Genomic DNA, 21,211 nt, shown 5'->3' on the forward strand with positions numbered 1-21,211 from the left:
AAGGTACTTTAAATTTAATGAGTGATTGCCGATCCCTGAAACCCCGAGACTTTAAATCCGAATTTAGCTTTCGCACGGCAATGTTTCTAGAGTAAAATCTCATTTACAGTTTTTTTAAAACAAAGTTTAACTATACGAACTAAATCATAAACTAAACAATATGAAGGGGATTTTTACCCTCTCAGACCTCAAACCGCAAATGCTTCAAAGTATTGTTTAAAAACAAAACTTTCCAGAAAAGGTTTTTGTAAAGAAAAGTAAAAGCCATATTAAACTTATGATCAGAAGAAATAGAAACCTACAATAACTCAAACTTGAAATGACCAAAAATTACTAATAAAGGATAAATGAAGCACAAAACGAACAGTACAACAGGTACTAATATGCATGAATAAATGAATCTTATAACGATTAAAGCTTAATTTGAATACGCAAATTAATCTTGAAACGAACAAAATATTTAGTATTGAAGCATGAATAAAACCCGAAACGAACAGAAATTAAATAAATAATCATAGTAAACAAACATACCATAGGCACTAATATAAATGGTTAAATAAATCTTAAAAGAATGAAACTTAAATTGGATATGCAAATCAATCTTGAAAAGAACAAAAATTTCTAAGAAGAAGAGTTTGGGTTTAGCCTCCTTCTTTCACTATAAAAGTCTAAGCCCTGCTGCGTCATTGGCGCTTTACTGAAAACTATATTTTTGGCAACTTCCGTTCATTTTAGTTTTTAATTACCAAAAGACTGCGTTGCGCTTCCTCTTTAATTTAATATATTTCTTTTTTTGTTTGAAAAACTACTCTATTTAATCTTTTCAGATTAATTTCTTCTCAGTTTTAAACGCCTTTGTTTTCTTATTGAAAAATAAGATACAGGTATATAATAAAAATTATTTTCTAATATAATTATTTATATTAGGAATATAATTAGTAATATAATATATAGGAACATAGTTAAATTACAGAAGTCCAGATAACTGGGAAAGGGCAATATTGTTCAAATGGATTAAAATCTGCATAAAACTTTGGCGTTCTACATGGCCGAATCCTTGACCCCGCCCTGTTACAACCTTAAATAAAGTGGTCAACGACTTTATTACGACGATCTTATTGTATTAATTCTGTTTTTTAGCTGCCATTTTGTTTAAACGGATATGTTTTGACCAATTTTATTATAAAGAATTGTATTTTGTTGTTTAAAAATAAAATTAAAGTAGGAAATGGAAAATCAATGCAACCTGATTAGTTTCCTGCCTGGGGTACTCTTGGTATTGAAACTTTTATTTAGCTTTGTTTGAATTCTGAAATTATAATGCAGATTAGCGGAAGAAAAATCAAATGTTTTGCACTAAGAATCAAATTGTCGAATAGGTAAATGTTTACTTTCATTCTAAGTGCTCTAAAGTACGTATTACTGCAGCTAGCAAGATTCTGACAATCACATATTGTTTCCTTGTCATTATTAGAGAAGTGCATCCATTTCTGGTTGACCCTCCTCCTCCAAGGGGCAAAATAAAAATGCATAAAGTGGGCTTGCTTTCTGGTAACATTACCTATAGAGCGAAGCGTATTAGTCCATGAACCCCGTAGGCAGCGGGGTGAGGTCTGTATTCTACATTTATTTAATAAGCCTTGCTTGAGGATTTTTTTTTAGTTTTATCACTCTGTGTTGAATAAATATAGAATACAGACGTCGCCCCGCTGCCCGCGGAGCTCAAGGACTAATACGCTTTGCTCTATAAGTAATGTTATCTGTAAGCAAGCCCACTTTACGCATTTTAGTCTCGATAGAGGGAATTTTAGAAACCTAAGAAATAGATATGCTTCTCTAATAATGATAAAGAAACAATATGCGATCATCAGAATCTTGCTATATGCAGTAGCACGCACTTTAGAGCACTTGGAACTAAAGTAAACATTTACCTTCATTTTTTTTTCAAAAGCTCATTTTCCTTGATAAGTTTCCCTTAATCCCAAGCTCAAAACTTAAAGTCTACTTGACCCCCCCTCAAAGTTTCTACTAGGTCGATTTAGCCGTTGCTTTCCATTTCTGAGGGATTACTAATATTCTATTTCGATCACAGGGACACATGTAGTTTCTTTTTGATTTACCTCTACCCTTTCCTCGGGTTAAAATTCAGCATCAACTTGCCTCCCCCTGAACATTCCCTATAAGATTCAATTCACTCCCCTATTTTTTCCCAAGATGCTGAATATGTGCCACTCTGAAAATCTGTAAGCAAATAGTGCCTTTTAATCGGAGACAAAATCAGTTAAAGTTTTCTTCTCCCTCTAAGCTAAATTCAAATTTCGCTTGCCGAACTTTCCCACTTACCCTACTCAATCAGTGCCTGAAATTTTCAAATCCACCCTCCAAGCGCTGTTCCCAAGATATTTTATAAATGCTTTCTTGAACATTTGAATGTTTTTTTTTTGTATTCCGATTTACCTACAAACGCTCTAAACAAAAAAATATACTCGCTTAGACCTCCTCGCCTCCAAAGTTTTCTTGAAGTCTCAACTCGATTTCTTAAGCCATTCCCAAGATAGTGTAAATAAACTGAAAAATAAGGTTTACATAGCGTTAATTTTGTTTTATTCTGGTGCATGTGTCGTTTCCAAAATGCCCCTTTGGGAAAGTCAGGAAATCTTGGCCTAGCTATATTTATCTAATTGGATAAACAAAAGTATTTAAAACAGCAGGCAAGGTAGAATGCAGGAGTTACAGTGAAATCAGCCTAGCTGATGCAATTGCAGAGATCTTCGCCACTATATTGCTAAACAGCCTCCACAACATCCGTGATTAGAGATCTAGACCTATTAGGAAGGCTTCGAGTCTGGAATTGGCTGCTCCGACCGTGCTTTGCTTAGCACAAGCTCTGCTTAGCTTAGCACAGGAATTGGCTGCTCCGCTGCTCTGCTTAGCACAGATGATAGAACACAAATTTAAGCTTCTACAAGAGACAAGCCAGGTGTTCATTGTCTTCATTACCAATTTTGACACGCTGATGTGCGATACCACATGGACCACTAAGATTAAAGATGGCTTATCTAAACAATCTGTCCTCACTCATGGGTATTGAGCGTGGGGACAAGAAAAATGTGTTGTTTAATCAATTAATTTTGATCCTGTTTAATTTCATAATAAACTGAACATCAAAGGCAATTGAACGGTATCATTCAGTTACGATAAGCCTTTCCCTTTCAGTAACATACCCAGAGTATGCCCAAAGTATTTGTGTACTCGCGGCTCTATCAAAGAAGAAGACTTAATCCATGATTGACGAATTATCTAGTAAAAGCAAATCTATCAACCTTCATATAAGTCAGCAGGAAACCAAAACGACAAGGACAAGTGGCATTAGAGACGCATATTTCCTACTCAATGCTCTGCTCTTCTCCCAAACAAGCTCTGCTTCGGACCATTTATTTGTTTTTGTTTTGTTTCTTTATATTAATAAACCGTCTGTCTCTGATGAAAACCCTATCAAAAATGTAAACTCTTTTAAATACCCAGGTTCTATGAAGGACCCCAATGGCTGCGCCAAGGAGCAAATCCTAGCCCAAATCACTTTTGTCTAGGCTGTTTTTCTTCGTCTTAGAAAACCCTCATGGAATAAGCAACTAGTTGCATTGAAGAAAAAATTACGAATACTGAGTGAAATGTAAATATCTAAGGTCAAACTGGCCTGCAACGACAATATAAAGGGGAAAAAATTACGATGAAGGAAACAAACGGGACCATGGCCAGTAGAAGGAAAAGACAAAGTAAAACGACGCGCATATTTTCCCTGTATAAAATAAGGCGTCTTCAACAACAAAACGAAGATAAAATATAAAATATTCATTAACCTAAAATTAGATAAATCTAAAACCATGAAAAAAAAACAAATAATATACAACTGATGCTACTTTGATGGATCACCACAGAAGCAAAGTGAAGTTATTTCAATGAGAACAGTGAAGTGACTAAATTTCAGTGTTCTCATTGAATTAACTCTATTTAGCCTCTGTGGCACTCAATCACGGTAGCATATACTGTGTATTTGTTGGTATTAATTTTATTTAATTTTAGGCTTTAGATTATTTTAAATTTTATCTTTGTTTTTAATTTTAAAGACACCTTGTCTTATAGGCAAAGTATCCGCGTCGTTTTAGTTTGTCTTTTCCTTCTACTTGCCTTAGTCTCGTTTATTTCCTCCATCTTGAAATTTTTTCCCTCTCTTTGTTTTTGATGAAATTGTGTCGGTACTACTGTACAGCTGTCAGAAATGATCCAAATGCCGAGAATCTGGATGACTTCTGTCATAAATACCTTCGGTATATACTAAAGTTAATGTGGTCTGTGCGAGTCAGCAGCAATACCATTCACAGTAAAGCTAAAAACTGGGTTCCCATACCAAACGTCATAAGATACAGACGCCTCACGCGGTTTGGCTACGTACTGCGACAACCTGACAACACAATATCAAAGCAATGCCTGAAATATTACCTGTTGCTTTCACAATGGAAGCAAGTCTTTGGTCAAAATAAAATTCGGCTATTCAACATGTTTAGTTCCATCAAGTCTGATCTGGAGCCACTTGGAGGGTTCAGGAAATATAGTAGACACAGGGACAGAGAATGGTTGTCTAATGTTGAGCCATCAGGTGGAGAAGCGCTTTTGAAGTTAAACATGTCACCAAATCTCAAATGCTACGATAACCCAAGGGCTTGCAACGTTAAAGAAGTAAAAGTAAGCAAGTACTCCCAAAGTAAAAATTCAAAATCCCTACGAGCCACTATCCAATTTCAAATACTGCCATAAAGTTTTCATTCGACACCTTAAGCCACTCCTGTAAATAATTTGAAGAATCAGATGCCAATGCTTCTCGGATTTATTGAGGTACGCTATACGTGGTGTTTTCGGAGTATACTATTAAAAACATTAGGAATCTTGGCATTGTAAAAGATCCCAAGAGCTTGCTTGTAATACAATTAATCAGGAACACCAAATTTCCAATCCATTTCCGAGCCCTTATATCCAACCACTTATCTCCCAACAAAGGGCATGTTGTTCTTGTCCCAGGAAATTATTTCTGAATTTTCCAGCTAATCTGACATCTAGGATCAAGCATTCACCACTTTGGTTATTTTGACAAATGGGTAATTTTATATTTTGCAGCCCTTTTAGTCCTTCACCCAAAAATCGACACGTACAATAACAAAATTGAATAGCCCAAATTTGTCTATAGGAAATGAACTTTTGGGAGCTTTATTTTTTTTTCTAACCATTGTTTTAAGTGCTAGAACAATAATATCAATCTAGTACTTGGCTTATAGCCAATTCTTTAAGTAACCAACCCTTAATCCAAATGTCAAACTTTTGGCTCGAGTTTTCAAAATTCGAGGATTTAATTCGAGATTCATATGTCAATCAAAAGACTAGCTTCTAAAGCAACAAAAAGTTGAACTCCAATCCCTTGTGTTTAGAAATACTCCCTTAAAAATGAAAACAATTTAGCCTCGCTTAATCCCGTCTGTAATGAAGCTTTTCCCTCTGGAGAAAAAAGATTTATTTCCAACTTTGAACTTATTCCAGACTGAGAAGATGTCAAATATTGAGGCGAGATATCAGTTCAATGGAAAATATCAGCTGACAGTTATAAATCCCTTTACATTCCATGAGAGGAGCAGTATTGACGTGGAAGTTTGCACCCCAAGCCCTGAAAAGGAAGCTTATATCCTATTTGGAACTCAAAGGGAAGATTTACAAGGCGACTTCATTCTTCTAAAAATCAGAAACAGGTATGCAAAGATAAAGCCTTTTAAAATTAGGACCCATTCTTTTGGATTGTTTGGCAATTTGGAAGATCTTTGAGGACTGGCTTAAACATAATTTATTGTGTGCTTTTAGTGGACTGGAAACAGTCGGACATTCTTTCTCGAATTCGTTGTTTTACCCAGTATGAGAAAAAAAGGGAATAAAATAAACAAAATGTTATAACCAGTGGATGCATAAAAAGGGAGAAAACCTTGGCTCCTCCTTCCAAATGCTTCCTCTTTACGCTAAAGTTTTTTACTGTTTTAAAAAGTAGAGTTAAGAGAAAGAGTAAAACTTTAGCGTAAAGAGCGGGGCGTTGATTAAGAAGCACCCCCTTTCTTATACGAAGTAATTTCTGTTCGTTTTAAGTTTTAATGTCGCTCCTTACTTTCCGTTAAAAGAAAACTTTTTTTTTTATTTAGTCTGCAATCAAAGCGAAAAAATAGGTTATAGCCTACCTTTTTGAAACCGAGTTGACTAAAGATTCAGGTTTACTAATGCGACAGACTTTCTTGTTAATGACAATAATTGAAAAGCTATTTAGGTAATTCGTTGATATACGTGGTTTTAATTGGGGTGAGGGATATTCTCTCTTACACAGATCTTAAAAAACACCTTTTCTGGGGATACTTTCATTGAATATTACACTTTTGGTATTGTAATTCTTAGAAAAAGACGAATTTGTCTCATCCTAGGTTTTGAAATACCCCCCCCCCGCGCCCCTCCTAGAAAAATCATGAACAAGTGCCGCTGATTAATTTTTCTATGATCAATGGAAAAGGGCAAAAGAGAGATTATTCTCTTTATTTTTCTGGGTGGAAAACGGACCTTTACTTTTATTTCATCGTTTTTATGTGTAATCTCGTAAAGCAACCATTTTATTCCATATTTATGGAGGGAATATAGATCCCCCCTTTAAAACTGGATTAAGCACCCTTTTGTATAACTAATTCTAGGCTCATTATTCTCCAGCATCAAACAAAGATAATTTCTGTCTGGACAAGGTCAAGAAAAGTCAATTCTAGTCAAGACAAACAGAAAAAGAGAGGCTACTGTCCGATACTATTTTTCTGTGCTATAAATTATTTGGTTTATTTTTGTGATATTTTTTTTCATCTCAGTTACATTATTCCTTATTTCAAGACAGAAACTATTCCGAAATTTTCAAAATTTGATTTTTTTTTTTTTTTTTTAATGATGTTAAGCAGGGAACTTTAGCCAAATGAGTTTGTTTTGCGTAATCAACGTCTATTATTGAAAACCTTATCATCTTTTTTGTATGTAGCCTACTGTGCATGCTAAATATTCATAGCTTTAAACATTCACGAGTTATCTAGGACATTAATCAAGAATACTTTTTTCTAGAAAAAACAGCAATGATATAAGGAATAAATTCTTTTCTTATTTTCAATGTACAATTTTTATTAAAATTGGAGCTTTCGTTTTTGCGGTCGTTTTGCCCAAGTTTCACAAAAGCCTAATGTCTCAAATAATTTAGAAACAGACATTGTCTTACTTTAAATTTTCTCCATATTTGAAATATTAGGTTTTATCTGCTTCTTAGAATATTCATCACGCAATTTCATGATAACCATTGGTAGCCATCGAACCCGCATAAATAAAATTAACGTGGTTTGATTAAAATCATTGATATAGAAGAAAGTTCAAAAAGTACCAAGGACAATGAAATTCCAGTCTGATTGTTTGAACTGGTTAAGTAGAAACATTCGCAGGTAGATAAATCTTTAGAAACTTAGGGAATATTGGGAATTCAATTTTCAGGAAAAAGATATTCATTTGTAATAGTATTTTTTATTTAAATTTTTAATATTTAAATTTTAATTTAAATTTAAATTTTTTGTAATAGTAGGTGTAAAGTTAAAGAAAGAGGGTGGGAATTTGGTAAAAACAAAATCAGCTAAAAATACATGGCACCAAATAGCTCAATAAAATGTAGCTTTCTGTTGAAGGTGAACTGACTAAGTTGATTCAGAGTCATTGACTAACAGTCAGTTGACTGAATACTCAATCGGAATCAACAGGATTAACTGACTTTTAATATGTCAATCAATAGACAAGACAGCGCAGATAAAAATTTTATACTGCCCTAGAAACTTAATAAGTATGAAAAAACTAACAGAAAAATCCTGGAGAATAGTTGGAAAATGAATAGACCTAAGATAGTCCCAAAGGATAAATTATTTTTTTGTTTCGGTTCTTTGTTTTGTTGTGCCTAATGGAATCGGAAGCAGTAGACAAGTTCCACAAGACATAAACAGCAAATAATTCTGTCGAAATTAAATATAACTCCTTATTGTAAGAGGTCAATCAGTGAATTAAACACTTTAAAACAGGAAGACATAGTACATTTGGTTTTAATTAGTGAATCTTATAAATCAATTTAATAAATTAACACTAACTTAGTGCATTAGTGAACTAGTGAGTTGTTCAAAGCAAGCATAAAAGTGACTCAACTGGACTGCAACTGACTCACTGACTGAACTGAAAGTTTGCACAAATGTACAGCTAAGTAACTAAACTGACTAAAATATGACTGCGTGTGGTTGTGGCAGATAGTTGTGCGTTGAGACCTCTGTTATCACAAGGTCTGTTGGTTAACATGTAAACAAGTAACCCTTTGGCATTTTTACACATTACTTGCCAGTTCCTTGCCCTCTTTTTTGTTATGTCTACGAGTTCCTTTGTTTTCCCCCTTTTATGTGATTTATTTACTTTTATATATGTTTGAAACTATTTTGAAACTATTACTAGATCTATTGGTTCTTAAGTTTTATCTCTCTTTCTCTCTCTTTTCTGAATCTCTTTTAGGCTGTCTATTTTTTTTATTAGTTTTATTAGATGATACCTTGACCTAATCTATTCAACGAACGGCTGTTCATTCGGTGCATTTACATGTTAATGTATTCTTTGGCCAGTTTCTAAAGAATTTCTGTTTTGAATCATTTTACGTTTTTGTTGTAAGTTTTTTAACGTTCTCTTTAATTTCTTGAGCTGCTTTGTTTTGCTGTTGTCGCTGTTCTTTGCCTTTCCTGTTGTGTTTTATTCTTGCTTTTGACTCTGAAATGCAAATTCTAACCATCTGGGCTCGTGATGTTGATTTCTTATATAATTTTATTCTTATCAAACAGTTCTTAGTAAACTGCTGTAAGGAGCGACCCGCCTCAACAGTAACCGAAACTTTAAAAAAACAGAATTTTGACATTAATAGGTATATTTTTAAAAAATAGATTTTTATGCAGATTTTAAATATAAAAGTCTCATCAAGTTTAGTCTTACCCATAAGAAGTTAAGAGCCTGAGAATATTTGTCTGATTTTGAAAAAAATGGGGAAACATCCCCTAAAAGTTATGGAATCTTAATGAAAACCACACTGTCAGATTCAGCGTATCAGTATACCCTACTGTAGAGGTTTCAAGCTAAAAAAAAAAATCTGAAGAAAAAAATATGGAATTTTTTAATTTTGGCCAGAAGAAACATCACGGATGTGTTTTTTCTTTTCTCCTGGGATGATCATATTGACCCAGTGGTCCCAGAATGTCATGAGAGGGCTTTGACCTTTTCCCAAAGTCACCGAACCCTTTTTTTTGAAATAGCTATTTTGTTCAGCATAATCGAAAAATATAATAACTATGCTTTTGAGGATGACTTAATCTTCCAGAGTCTCCGGGGGAAGGGCTGCAAGTTATGAACTTTGCCATTATTTACATATAGTAATAGTTATTGGGAAGTATACAGACATTTTCAGGAGGATTTTTTCTGGGGGGAGGATGAGAGGGGTTATATGGAAGGATATTTTCCTGGAGGAAGTTATTACGGGGGAAGAGAATATCCATAAAGGGGTTACTTGATTTTCCAGCATTATTTAAAAAAAACAATGAGAATTTAAGTTAAAAAATAGTTCCTTCAACTGAAAGTAGGAGCAGTGTTAAAACTTGAAACTAAGAGAAATTATTATGTATGTGAGGGGGTTCGTTCCCTCATCAATATCTCACTCTTTCCGCTAAAGTATTTTTAATGATTTCAAAAGAACCATTGATTCTTATTAAACAACATTTGTTATTTAGGAGTGATTCTTAAAGAATTGGAACAAAATTTGAACTTCAGTGTAAAGAGCAAGGTATTGATGAGGGGGCGAAAACCCTCATATACATAATAAAAATATACGAACATAGAAGTTCACTGCTTAAGTTAATTCGGAAGTTACGTGTATTTTTTACTAATAAAACGTTTTTAAGTAAAATTGAAAGTTCTAGGGTACTTTTAATTAACCAAAATATTAGAGGGCAACTAGGCCCCTCCCCCACCCTTCTTCTCAAAATAATCTGATCAAAACTCTGAGTAATCCATTTAGCCAAAAAAGTAAAATTTGTATGAAAGTTTTGTTTTAATTATTCATGTACGGTGAGGCAAAATCAAAACTGAATTAATTCGAAAACGTTCAGGAGTTAAATAAAAAAAAGTAATTTTTGTTTAACTGAAAGTAAGGAGCGACATTAAAATTTAAAAACAGAAACTATTCCGTATATGAAAGGGCTTATCCCCTAATCAACCCTCCGCTCTTTACGCAAAAGTTTGACTCTTTCTTACAACTCTACTTTTTAAAACAATAAAAAAAACTTTAGCGTAAGGATCAGGACGTTGAGGAGGGGACTGCCCTTTCATATACGGAATAATTTCTGTTCGTTTTAAATTTTAGTGCCTCTCCTAACTTTCAGTTAAAAAAACTTGTCTTTTTATTTAATCTTATATAGTTAAAACAGTTTACACCAACATGCTTAACAAAGGCAAAAAAAATAACGTGCAAAACTAATTAATAAATACAGAAAAGTGAATGAAAATAATAGAACAAAAAAGACTCCATACACACACAAAAAAAACACGGGAAGTTTGCTTCCTTTGACAAAAGAATTAACCATAATTTTTGTCACAATGAATTCAAGAGCCAAAAAAAGGTCAAAAGAAATAGGCTCAAAGAGAGGCTCAGAGGCTCAAGATTAATAGGCTCGAGGCTCAAACACAAAGATAAATGAAATAGGAAAAAAGTATTTCTTAGAATGCATTGAGAATGGAATTTCATATTGATACACAATTTCTGTAAACAATAATATTGTAAACAAAAACAATAACTGTAAACAATAGCGTTTTTGGTTTACTTCTTTACAATTAATCGGCGAATTAATTACGCTTGAACTCCCTTTAAAACCTTCATAAATGATTTCAGTTAAGCATTACAAGTTTTTTACTTAATAAGTGAGGGGTTGAGAAAAAGGGGGGAGAGGCTGGCAAAGGCTCGCCAAACAGAAAAAGAAGAGATTTTAACACCCCTACCGAAAATACTATCTATTTATTTGTTAATTAACAGTAATTGTTAATAACAATAAGTTGTTAATAACAGTAAGTGTTAATAACAGTAAGTTAATAACCGTAATTTGTTAATTAACAGTAAACAATAGCGTTTTTGGTTCACTGCTTTACAGTTAATCGGTGAATTAATTACCCTTAAACTCCTTTAAAACCTTCATAAATGTCTTCAGTTAAGCATTATAAGTTTTTTACTTAATAAGTGAGGGGTGGAGAAAAAGGGGGGAGGGGCTGGCAAAGGCTCACCAAACAGAAAAAGAAGTGAATTTAATACCCCTAACGAAAATACTATAGAAGTTGATTTTTGATTTTACATTATGTTACATTGAAATGTTTCAAGCTGATCGTTCTTCATAGTTGTTATCAAATACTACGCTATTGTACAAAAACCCTGTATCCACAGCTGTCAAGCACTGTAATTGAAACGAAAAGATGGTATCTTCCAGACAATCTTGTTTTTTCTTTAATTTCAAGTGACAGCTAATAACATCTTTTTCCAGGCACGCCGAGTTTTTATTTGACCTCGGAAACGGTCCCGTGACACTAACGTCTCTTGGCTCGTTAAATTCTGACCAATGGCACAGTATATCAGCTCGGAGGTATCGCCAAGATGCAATCATTCGAACTGATAACAACGACGAGGCTGCTGGCAGAACTTCTGGGAAACTAAGATCCCTTGACTTAGGGCTAGATGTTTACATTGGAGGATTACCAGGTCATCTAAGGTAAGAAAAATGTTCCTTTTTTAAATGAAATTTAGTCTAGATCTGATAAAGCTAACAGACTGAGGTATAAAAACGGTACGATTCTTCAAGATCAAGCACACTTTTCAATATTTTTAAGATTTTGAGTTGTTTGAATGTGCGAACCCAGAACACGTCCAAAAATGTTAGGTAGTTCGATTTAAACACCCAAAGTTTGGGTATCAGTCCTACTGAACCGATTGGTGCCAGCGAACCATGTCGTTTGTTTAAAGCACAAATATACCAACATAGATGAAAACAAATATTTTTCAGTGCATTCATGAACTATCCTGTGGTAATTGTCTAGAACTTATTTAATGTAAAATCAGCAAATAGATAGAGACCCTTTTATCTTATACAGAAATTTAAGGTCGAACTTCATCCTTTTATAGGCATTGCCAGTGTCCTTGGACAGCAGCCAGTATGTATGAATTATTTGTTAGTTTCCTGGCAGGGGAACAGTCTTCAATTTTAAGAATTATTTCATCTTGTTTTAGCTGTTACAATATTCGCTCCAACCCTTCAATTTTTTTTGACCAGCCAAATATTGTTAAAGCTGGACGTCAATTTCGTCAAGAAATTACATTTCTTTTCAGGGGGGGGTCTGTTGATACACGGTAGGAGATCAGTATTTAACCGACGGAGTTTACCATTGACTGAATCTTATGTTTATTTAGAAGAAGCATTAGACATTTATTTTTATTGACAGAGATCGATCACCGAATTTTATTCATACAAGGCACAACGCTTTCCCCATTGCTACTGGTGTAAATATGGAAAATTTCCAAAAAGGATTGATTGTGTATATGAAGGGGGAGTATCCCAAAGTTAGAATAACAAAAGAATAAGTTTAGTCTCTGACGGTATCAACCTACTTTGTATGTTAATTTGAGTTTCAGTTTATAATGGCGTAGATAAGGTAAAAAGAGAAGAATAAAATACATGTCAGAACGAACAGTATTTATCTTACGTGGAAATATCACAAAAAATTTATTCCATCGCTTTTATCTAGACTTAGAGAAAAAATCTCAAGTAATAAGTACACTTTAAGAAGATATTGCATTGTTAAAAACACAACAAAAATTCTAAACTCTGTTCAGCTAAGTTTTGACAAGGGAGGATTTTTAACTAGAGGTTTTGGTATCTGTTACACTCCTGCGTGGACTCCTCACCGTGTACGTCTCCGCGATTCTATCAGAGCCTTTAAAGATGGAAGCTGTTCCTCTTCCGTGTTAAGCCGTCTGGCTATCGCTCTTTGATGAGCAAGAGTCAAACAATTAAAATTGCCGTCTGGCCTTAGTCACTATGGTTAAAATGGGTCTTGAAAACAAATGGGTCAATAGGTCTTGAAGACTTTGAAGACTCTAAATAAAACACTTTTAATTCGAGCATAGTCTGTTCTAAGCCTGAATATACTGATAATCAAACAGTTCGTGGTAACGAACTGTAGTAAGGAGCGACCCGGCTCAATAGTAACCAAAACTCCAAAAAATTGAATTTTGATATCAATAGCTACATCAAAAGAATCGCATTTTAATGCTGATTTTAAATATATAAGTTTCATCAAGTTTAGTCTTACCCATCAAAAGTTACGAGCCTGAGAAAATTTGCCCTATTTAGGAAAATAGGGGGAAACACCCCCTAAAAGTCGTAGGATCTTAGCGAAAATGACACCATAAGATTCAGCGTATCAGAGAAACCTACTGTAGAAGTTTCAAGCTCCTATCTGCAAAAATGTGGAATTTTGTATTTTTTGCCAGAAGACAAATCACGGGTGCGTGTTTATTTGTTTTTTTTTTGTTTTTTTTTTCTTTTCCCCAGGGGTCATCGTATCGACCAAGTGGTCCTAGAATGTCGCAAGAAGGCTCATTCTAACGGAAATGAAAAGTTCTAGTGCCCTTTTTAAGTGACCAAAAAAATTGGAGGGCATCTAGGCCCCCTCCCACGCTCATTTTTTCCCAAAGTCAACGGATCAAAATTTTGAGATAGCCATTTTGTTCAACATAGTCGAAAATCATAATAACTATGTCTTTGGGGATGACTTACTCCCCCACAATCCCTGGGGGAGGGGCTGCAAGTTACAAACTTTGACCAGTGTTTACATATAGTAATGGTTATTGGGAAGTGTACAGACGTTTTCAGGGGGATTTTATTTTGTTTGGGGGTGGGGCTGAGGAGAGGAGTCTATTTTGGAGGATCTTTCCTTGGAGGGATCTGTCATTGGGGAACAGAAATTCAATGAAAAGGGCGCAGGATTCTCTAGCATTACTATAAGAAAACAATGAAAAATAAACATGAAAACGTTTTTTCAAATGAAAGGAAGAAGCAGCATTGAAACTTAAAACGAACAGAGATTATTACGCATATGAGGGGTTCTAAAAATACTTTAGCGTAAAGAGCGAGGTATTTAGGAGGAGATAAATACCTCGCTCTTTATGTTTAAGTATTTTTAGTAATTTCATCTATTTATTCTACGGCCTTTCTGATTCAGGGGTAATTCTTAAAGAATTGGGACAAAACTTACGATTTAGTGTAAAGAACGAGGTATTAACGAGGGTACAAACCCCCTCATATACATAATAATAATTAAAGAATATAAAAGTTTGTTACGTAAGTTAATTCTAAAGTTACGTATATTTTTTGCTAATAAAAAAAAATCGTTAAAATTAAAATTAATAGTTGCCTTTTTCTGTAACCGAAAAATTGCATGGCAACTAGGCCTCCTTCCCCATCCCATATTTCTCAAAATCGTAAGATCAAAACTAAGAGAAAGCCTTTTAGCCAAAAAAAGGAATTAATATGCAAATTTCATTTGAATAGTTTACGTGTGGAGAGTCAAAATCAAACATGCATTAATTCAAAAACGTTCAGAAATTACATAAAAAAAACTAGTTTTTTTAACTGAAAGTAAGGAGCGACATTAAAACTTAAAACGAACAGAAATTACTCCGTATATGAAATAGATTGTTCCCTCCGCAATCCCTCGCTCTTTACGCTAAAGTTTGACTCTTTGCCACAATTCTGCTTTTTAAAACAATTAAAAGCTTTAGCGTAAAGAGCGAGGGATTGCGGAGGGAACAATCTATTTCATATACGGAGTAATTTCTGTTCGTTTTAAGTTTTAATGTCGCTCTTTACTTTCAGTTAAAAAAACTAGTTTTTTTCTTATGTAATCACATGGCTGACTGGGTGGTATATATCAAGAGATGGGATACCACAATCAAACAATTCAAGGACCTGATTCTGATACCTTCGGAGAAATCTTCTTTTTCTTTCTCTTTTAATGAATTTTCATAATAACATAAAAAATCTTTCACCTAATATTGGCATACTAAATTCTCCCCATACCCACCACCTCATTTTGCACAGCTTATCTGCCCGCTCATTCCCCTAATTCCAATATGTGCTAAAACCCATGTTACTACAATCTCATATTTAGCAGTTATTAGTTTTAGCAGCATTTATTCTAAAAGCAGCACAGGCGTTCTCACTGGCCTATGTTCAACTTAAATTAAGGATCGTTTGAGAGAACAAAAAACTATCTATGTAAGTATGCAATTTATGGTTTTTGAGGCCATAAGGGTGAGTCTAGTCAAATACAGCCCAGAAGGATGTAAATTTAAAAAAGAAAAAGGAATATGCTAGAAATTCCTTAAGGGCCTTTATTTCAGGATATTCTTTGAAATAATGTTCGGTCATATACTGTCTAATGTGACTCTTTACGAACAATTTGGTTCCACGCTATTCATAGCATTGATTATAAAGAACCGTTTGGACATGGCCTCTTGGTGGAAAAAGATAAAAACAACTAAATAATAATTTAGTAAACGGGTATAAGACATTGTCTTATGACAAATGTATTATTTGAAATATTATACTGGTTTCTCTAAAATCTAAGGAAGGGTGTTGCATCGGTAAGTTTGGTATAAAAATTGAAAAAATTCTGTATATTTAGAATAGTTATACTATAGACTTTACAAAATGGTAAAGAGAGACTCCGAGCCAAGTGTTTGGCTTGCATGAGACCACAAGAAAAATACTTACGATCTTTGGGGATCTCTTTGGAAGTGGCTAAAACGGAAGCATTGTGCCGGGTAGGATAAAGGGTGAATGCTCACCGGTGTTTCGGGCTTGGGTAGATTAATGCTGTGCCGTGTTATTGATTGTAGCAGTAGTATTGGTGGTAGTAAGCCTCTGATTTAACTATTCGTTTTAGATGTAATTATACCCTATAATATCATCATAAATTTTTAAACAATATTATTGATGATAAATTAATATTTTAGTTTTCTCTCCAATAAGAACAATTTCTCCAAAGAAATAATTTCTCCCTATAACCTAACTAAAACGACAAGGATATAGCTGGAGAAGAGATCTCAGAAATGTTGCATTGTCGTTATAATAAAAAGGGGAGTGAAATTCCCCAGACACTGTTTCCACTGTTTTAAGAATGCTAGCCCTCTGGATAACTTTTAATTAGGTTGATAGCCCAATTTTTGTTTTTTGACAAAGATTTGTGATTTTTCTAAGTTTTTCGTTTGTTTATTTATCTTAATTTCTTTGCTTGATTTTTTTTTCTGTTTTCATGTCACCATATAAAATAACCGTTTGATATTTTTTACTTCTTTGCGAGTAAGGACGTATATCTCCTTTTGAATTTGCTATTTGCCCTGGGATTTGTAAAAAAAAAAACGTTTTAGCCTGGTGTAAACATTTGTACGATGTAAACTGGTGTAAAACTTGGTGTAAACAAAACACTACAAGATGCCTTTGACTAAAGTTCCATATCAACCATTAATAAAGGGAGGGAGCGATGCCAATTTCTTTCAATTCTTATGTATATTTTTAGTACTAATTCATTGCTACCAAAATTTGCCTGTTTTTGGAAAGGTTGTTACACAAACGTTACTTTGAATTTGTGTAGGGTTGCTTCTTACTGATTAATAGTAAATCAAAAACCAGCACAGCTTTCACGGGTAGATTTGATGGTATTCTGAAGTATGGCCAGATTGTCATAAACTGTGCTGTGCAATTTGTCACGAGAACAGAATCTCATCGGTTGTCAATATACTGATTCAAAAATTTGTCTACGGTCAGGAGACGTTTTCTGATACCATTCTAATTTGGTTCGGAGTTTGGCAAATTAATTTAAAAAAGGATACTTTAAATATGTGGAGAGTTTTAGGTTTTGGAAGAGAAAGTGTCTGCTTACTTTACGATTAATAAAACACCGTCATAATTTTTGTCATACTTGCCTTTATTTAGACTAATTTATTGGGGCCAAATTCAAACTTCTCCCCCCCCCCCTAAAAAAGGAAGAAATTGGTGGTAGTCTCAGCCAAACTTCCATATCTACAATTTGTGCTATATTATATTTGTTGCAGTAGGCCTAATTTTATCTCCAGTGCTATAAGAAACAAAACTAGAATGTATTTTAAAGTCATAGTTTATCTTCCGACTTTCTTGCACTTTGAATGACATAGATTCTCTACTCTATAGATGCTTAGCAAGGTATCAGTACAACGCGATGAAAGCCATTAAAATGACCGTTAATTTTTTAAGTTCTATGAAAAGTTATTTTTATTTTTTCTTTATATCCTCATAAATATTCGTAAGCTATATTACAACACAATTTCTTAGAAGGCTACTGGGAAGTAGCTAAATATAACTACAAAAACAGGCAGACCGAAAACAAAATAGTACTTAACCTGATAATTGTAGAATTCAGTATCAAAGTGAACCAACTGAAGGATTTGACATTTTCCAAGAAGTGACAACCCAACATAGCTGAAGCTGTATTCATTAGCTAAGCTCTAATTTGGATAATTCTTGATAAATTTCAGTTGCTACAAAAGCCGCTAAATATGGAGGCTACTCCACTTCCTTTCTTTTTTATTTAAAATACCTAGAACAATATAAATGGCATCTGATTGTTATAATTGGTTATGTAGGAACTACTAAAAAAGTTGCGAAATTAGGATTTTAGTTTTTGATGAAAAAGATTTTCATGAGCAGATATACAGTTCTTGCTGTTAGTGGGCACCGATTCCGAAAAAAAAGAAACATGGCTGACTGATCAGCAGAAATTAAGTTAAAAACATGTGGCTAAAAAACAGCTAAAAACAAACAGCCTGAGAAGGTGTTCCTTTGAAGGTGTAATTGTCTTTGAGAATCAACAGATTGCTGAGGTTTGACTTTCACAGATGAAGTCAAATTTGACTAATTAATCTTGCCTATTTAGTTTTACACCATGAAGTGGCAACACTGACAAAATTGTGAAAGCCAACTGCCCTAAAAGCTTCACAATATTTAAAAAATTAAAATACAATTTTTAATCTATATATATAAAAATAAGTTGTCTGTGGATCTGTGGATCTGTGGATCAGGTGACGTCATGTTTCGGCTGACGTCATGAAATTAGTTGCCATCATTTTTGCTTTGAAGGTGACGTCATTCAAGTTATATAAGACATATGTTCGCGTAGAATTCTATTAATTTTTAAGTTTACAATGACTGATGAAGATGCTCAAAGAGTCTATGCCAAAAAACTTGCTGCTGATAGAGAAAGTCAGAAAAGAAAGCGTGCCGAGGAACTACCAGAGCAACGCGAAAGCAGACTTGCTGCTAAAAGAGAAAGTGAAAAAAGAAGGCGTGCCGAGGAATCAAAAGACCAGCAGGGAAACAGGCTTGAGGCTGATAGAGAAAGAAAGAACAGAAAGCATGCCGAGGAACTACCAGAGCAACGCAGAAGCAGACTTGCTGCTAAAAGAGAAAGTGAAAAAAGAAGGCGTGCCGAGGAATCAAAAGACCAGCAGGGAAACAGGCTTGAGGCTGATAGAGAAAGAAAGAACAGAAAGCATGCCGAGGAACTACCAGAGCAACGCAGAAGCACACTTGCTGCTAAAAGAGAAAGTGAAAAAAGAAGGCGTGCCGAGGAATCAAAAGACCAGCAGGGAAACAGGCTTGCTGCTGATAGAGAAAGAAAGAACAGAAAGCATGCCGAGGAACTACCAGAGCAACGCAGAAGCAGACTTGCTGCTAAAAGAGAAAGTGAAAAAAGAAGGCGTGCCGAGGAATCAAAAGACCAGCAGGGAAACAGGCTTGCTGCTGATAGAGAAAGTAAGAAAAGAAAGCGTGCCGAGGAATCAGAGCAATCTGAAAGTTATCGCCTGGCATTCAGGTACAACCCAGTCGATGATTATAGCTTGAGTAGATGTGTTCAAATCGGGACAATGTCTAAAATTTGTCCCTATTGCAAGGCCTTGAAATTCAATGGTGAAACAATGGGAATGTGTTGCGCCTCAGGAAAAGTTAAACTTCCTCTATTGGCTGCACCACCAGAGCCATTGAAGACTTTCCTTACTGGAACTACGTCAGAATCTAAGCGTTTTTTGTCAAAAATCAGACAATACAACTCATGTTTCCAAATGACGTCGTTTGGAGCCCAAATCGAAAATCCAGATCAATTTATGTCTACTTTCAAAGTAAAAGGGCAAATTTATCATAAAGCAGGGTCCCTTCTACCATTCTCAGGCGAGAATCATAAATTTTTACAATTGTACTTCATCAGTGATAGAAATTCTGAATTGAATGCACGTTGCGAAATTTCTCCCAACGTTGAAAGGACAATCGTTTCCCAATTGCAACATCTTTTCCACGAAAATAATAATTTAGTGCGTCTGTTCAAAACAGCCATCGATTTGATGCCTACTGATACTCATAAAATTGTTATTTCCGCTGACAAAACGCCTCCTGGCCAACATGTGCGTAGATACAATGCTCCGACTATCGACGAAGTGGCAATCGTTATGGTCGGTGATCAGATTTTACCTCGAGATATTATTCTACATAAGCGAAACGCTCAGTTGTTAAGAATTGCTGAAACTCATCGATGCTACGATGCCCTACAATATCCTATCATTTTTTGGGATGGAGCCGACGGCTATCACTTTAATATTAAATTGATCATTAGAAAAATGTGGTATTGATCTTAATACTGATTGTTTTTCCCATGGACAATTGTACGTTGCATGTTCGAGGGTCGGTAAACCTGACAATCTATTTATATGCAGCGAGAATTGGACAGCGAAGAATGTTGTATATTCGCAAGTTTTACGCAGTTAATTTGTATTTCGGAACCAAATGAAGCGGTTAATTATCCATCTGAATTTTTAAATTCCATAGATCCTTCAGGGTGTCCACCACACCTGCTACAACTAAAAATAGGCGTACCAATAATACTTTTAAGAAATATCAACCCACCAAAGCTTTGCAATGGCACGCGACTTGCCGTAAAAAAAAAAACAATGGAAAACCTAATAGATGCCACAATCTTGACAAGGCCTTATGAGGGTGAGGCTGTTCTTATTCCTCGCATTCCCATGATTCCAACGGATCTGCTTTTTCAATTTAAAAGATTGCAATTCCCAATTCGATTAGCATTTGCAACCACCATCAACAAAGCTCAAGGGCAATCACTAGAAAAATGCGGTATAGATCTTAATACCGATTGCTTTACCAATGTACAATTGTATGTTGCATCTTTGAGGGTCGGTAAACCTGACAATCTATTTATACGCACAGACAATGGGACAGCGAAGACTGTTGTATATTCACAAGTTTTACGTAGTTAATTTGTATTGTATCTATCTATCTATCTATCTATATAAAAACGAGTTGTGTGTATGCATGTTTGTTTGTTTGTAAAAAGAGCGTTTGCATATGACGTCATTATTAGTACATACGGCTTTGTATATGGACAGACAATGGGAAAGCCAAGAATGTTGTATATTCGCAATTTTTACGTAGTTTGAAACACATATATAAATCTATCTATATTCACAGGTGGGACACAGGGACACAACTACAATGGCGCGTAACGAATATGGCGCGTAACTAATATGGCGCGTAACGACTTACGCGCGCGGGGGGGCTTGGGGGGCGCGAAGCGCCCCACTAACTAGGTGTTGGGGTGGCGCGAAGCGCCACCCCAACAGCTAGTCTATATATATAAAAATAAGTTGTCTGTCTGTGGATCTGTGGATCAGGTGACGTCATGTTTCTGTGTCGGCTGACGTCATGAAATTAGTTGTCAGGTGACGTCATGTTTATGTGTCGGCTGACGTCATGAAATTAGTTGTCGTCATTTTTGCTTCGACGGTGACGTCATTCAAGTTATATAAGACATATGTTCACGTAGAAATCTATTAATGTTTAAGTTTACAATGACTGATGAAGATGCTCAAAGAGTCTATGCCAAAAAACTTGCTGCTGAT

At 34.9% G+C, this 21,211-nt stretch overlaps 1 protein-coding gene across 1 annotated transcript in view; it reads left to right on the forward strand.

The window, feature by feature from the left end:
- Positions 1-21,211, forward strand: part of LOC136038883 (agrin-like) — a 209,988-nt gene that overhangs the window by 137,327 nt on the left and 51,450 nt on the right. Inside the window, exons 6-7 of the mRNA XM_065722350.1 lie at positions 5,590-5,795; positions 11,694-11,918. Coding sequence (XP_065578422.1) covers positions 5,590-5,795; positions 11,694-11,918 — 431 coding nt within the window. The remainder of the gene's footprint in view (positions 1-5,589; positions 5,796-11,693; positions 11,919-21,211) is intronic.

The sequence above is a fragment of the Artemia franciscana genome, chromosome 18 (genome assembly GCF_032884065.1).
Source record: "Artemia franciscana chromosome 18, ASM3288406v1, whole genome shotgun sequence".
NCBI lineage: Eukaryota > Metazoa > Arthropoda > Branchiopoda > Anostraca > Artemiidae > Artemia > Artemia franciscana.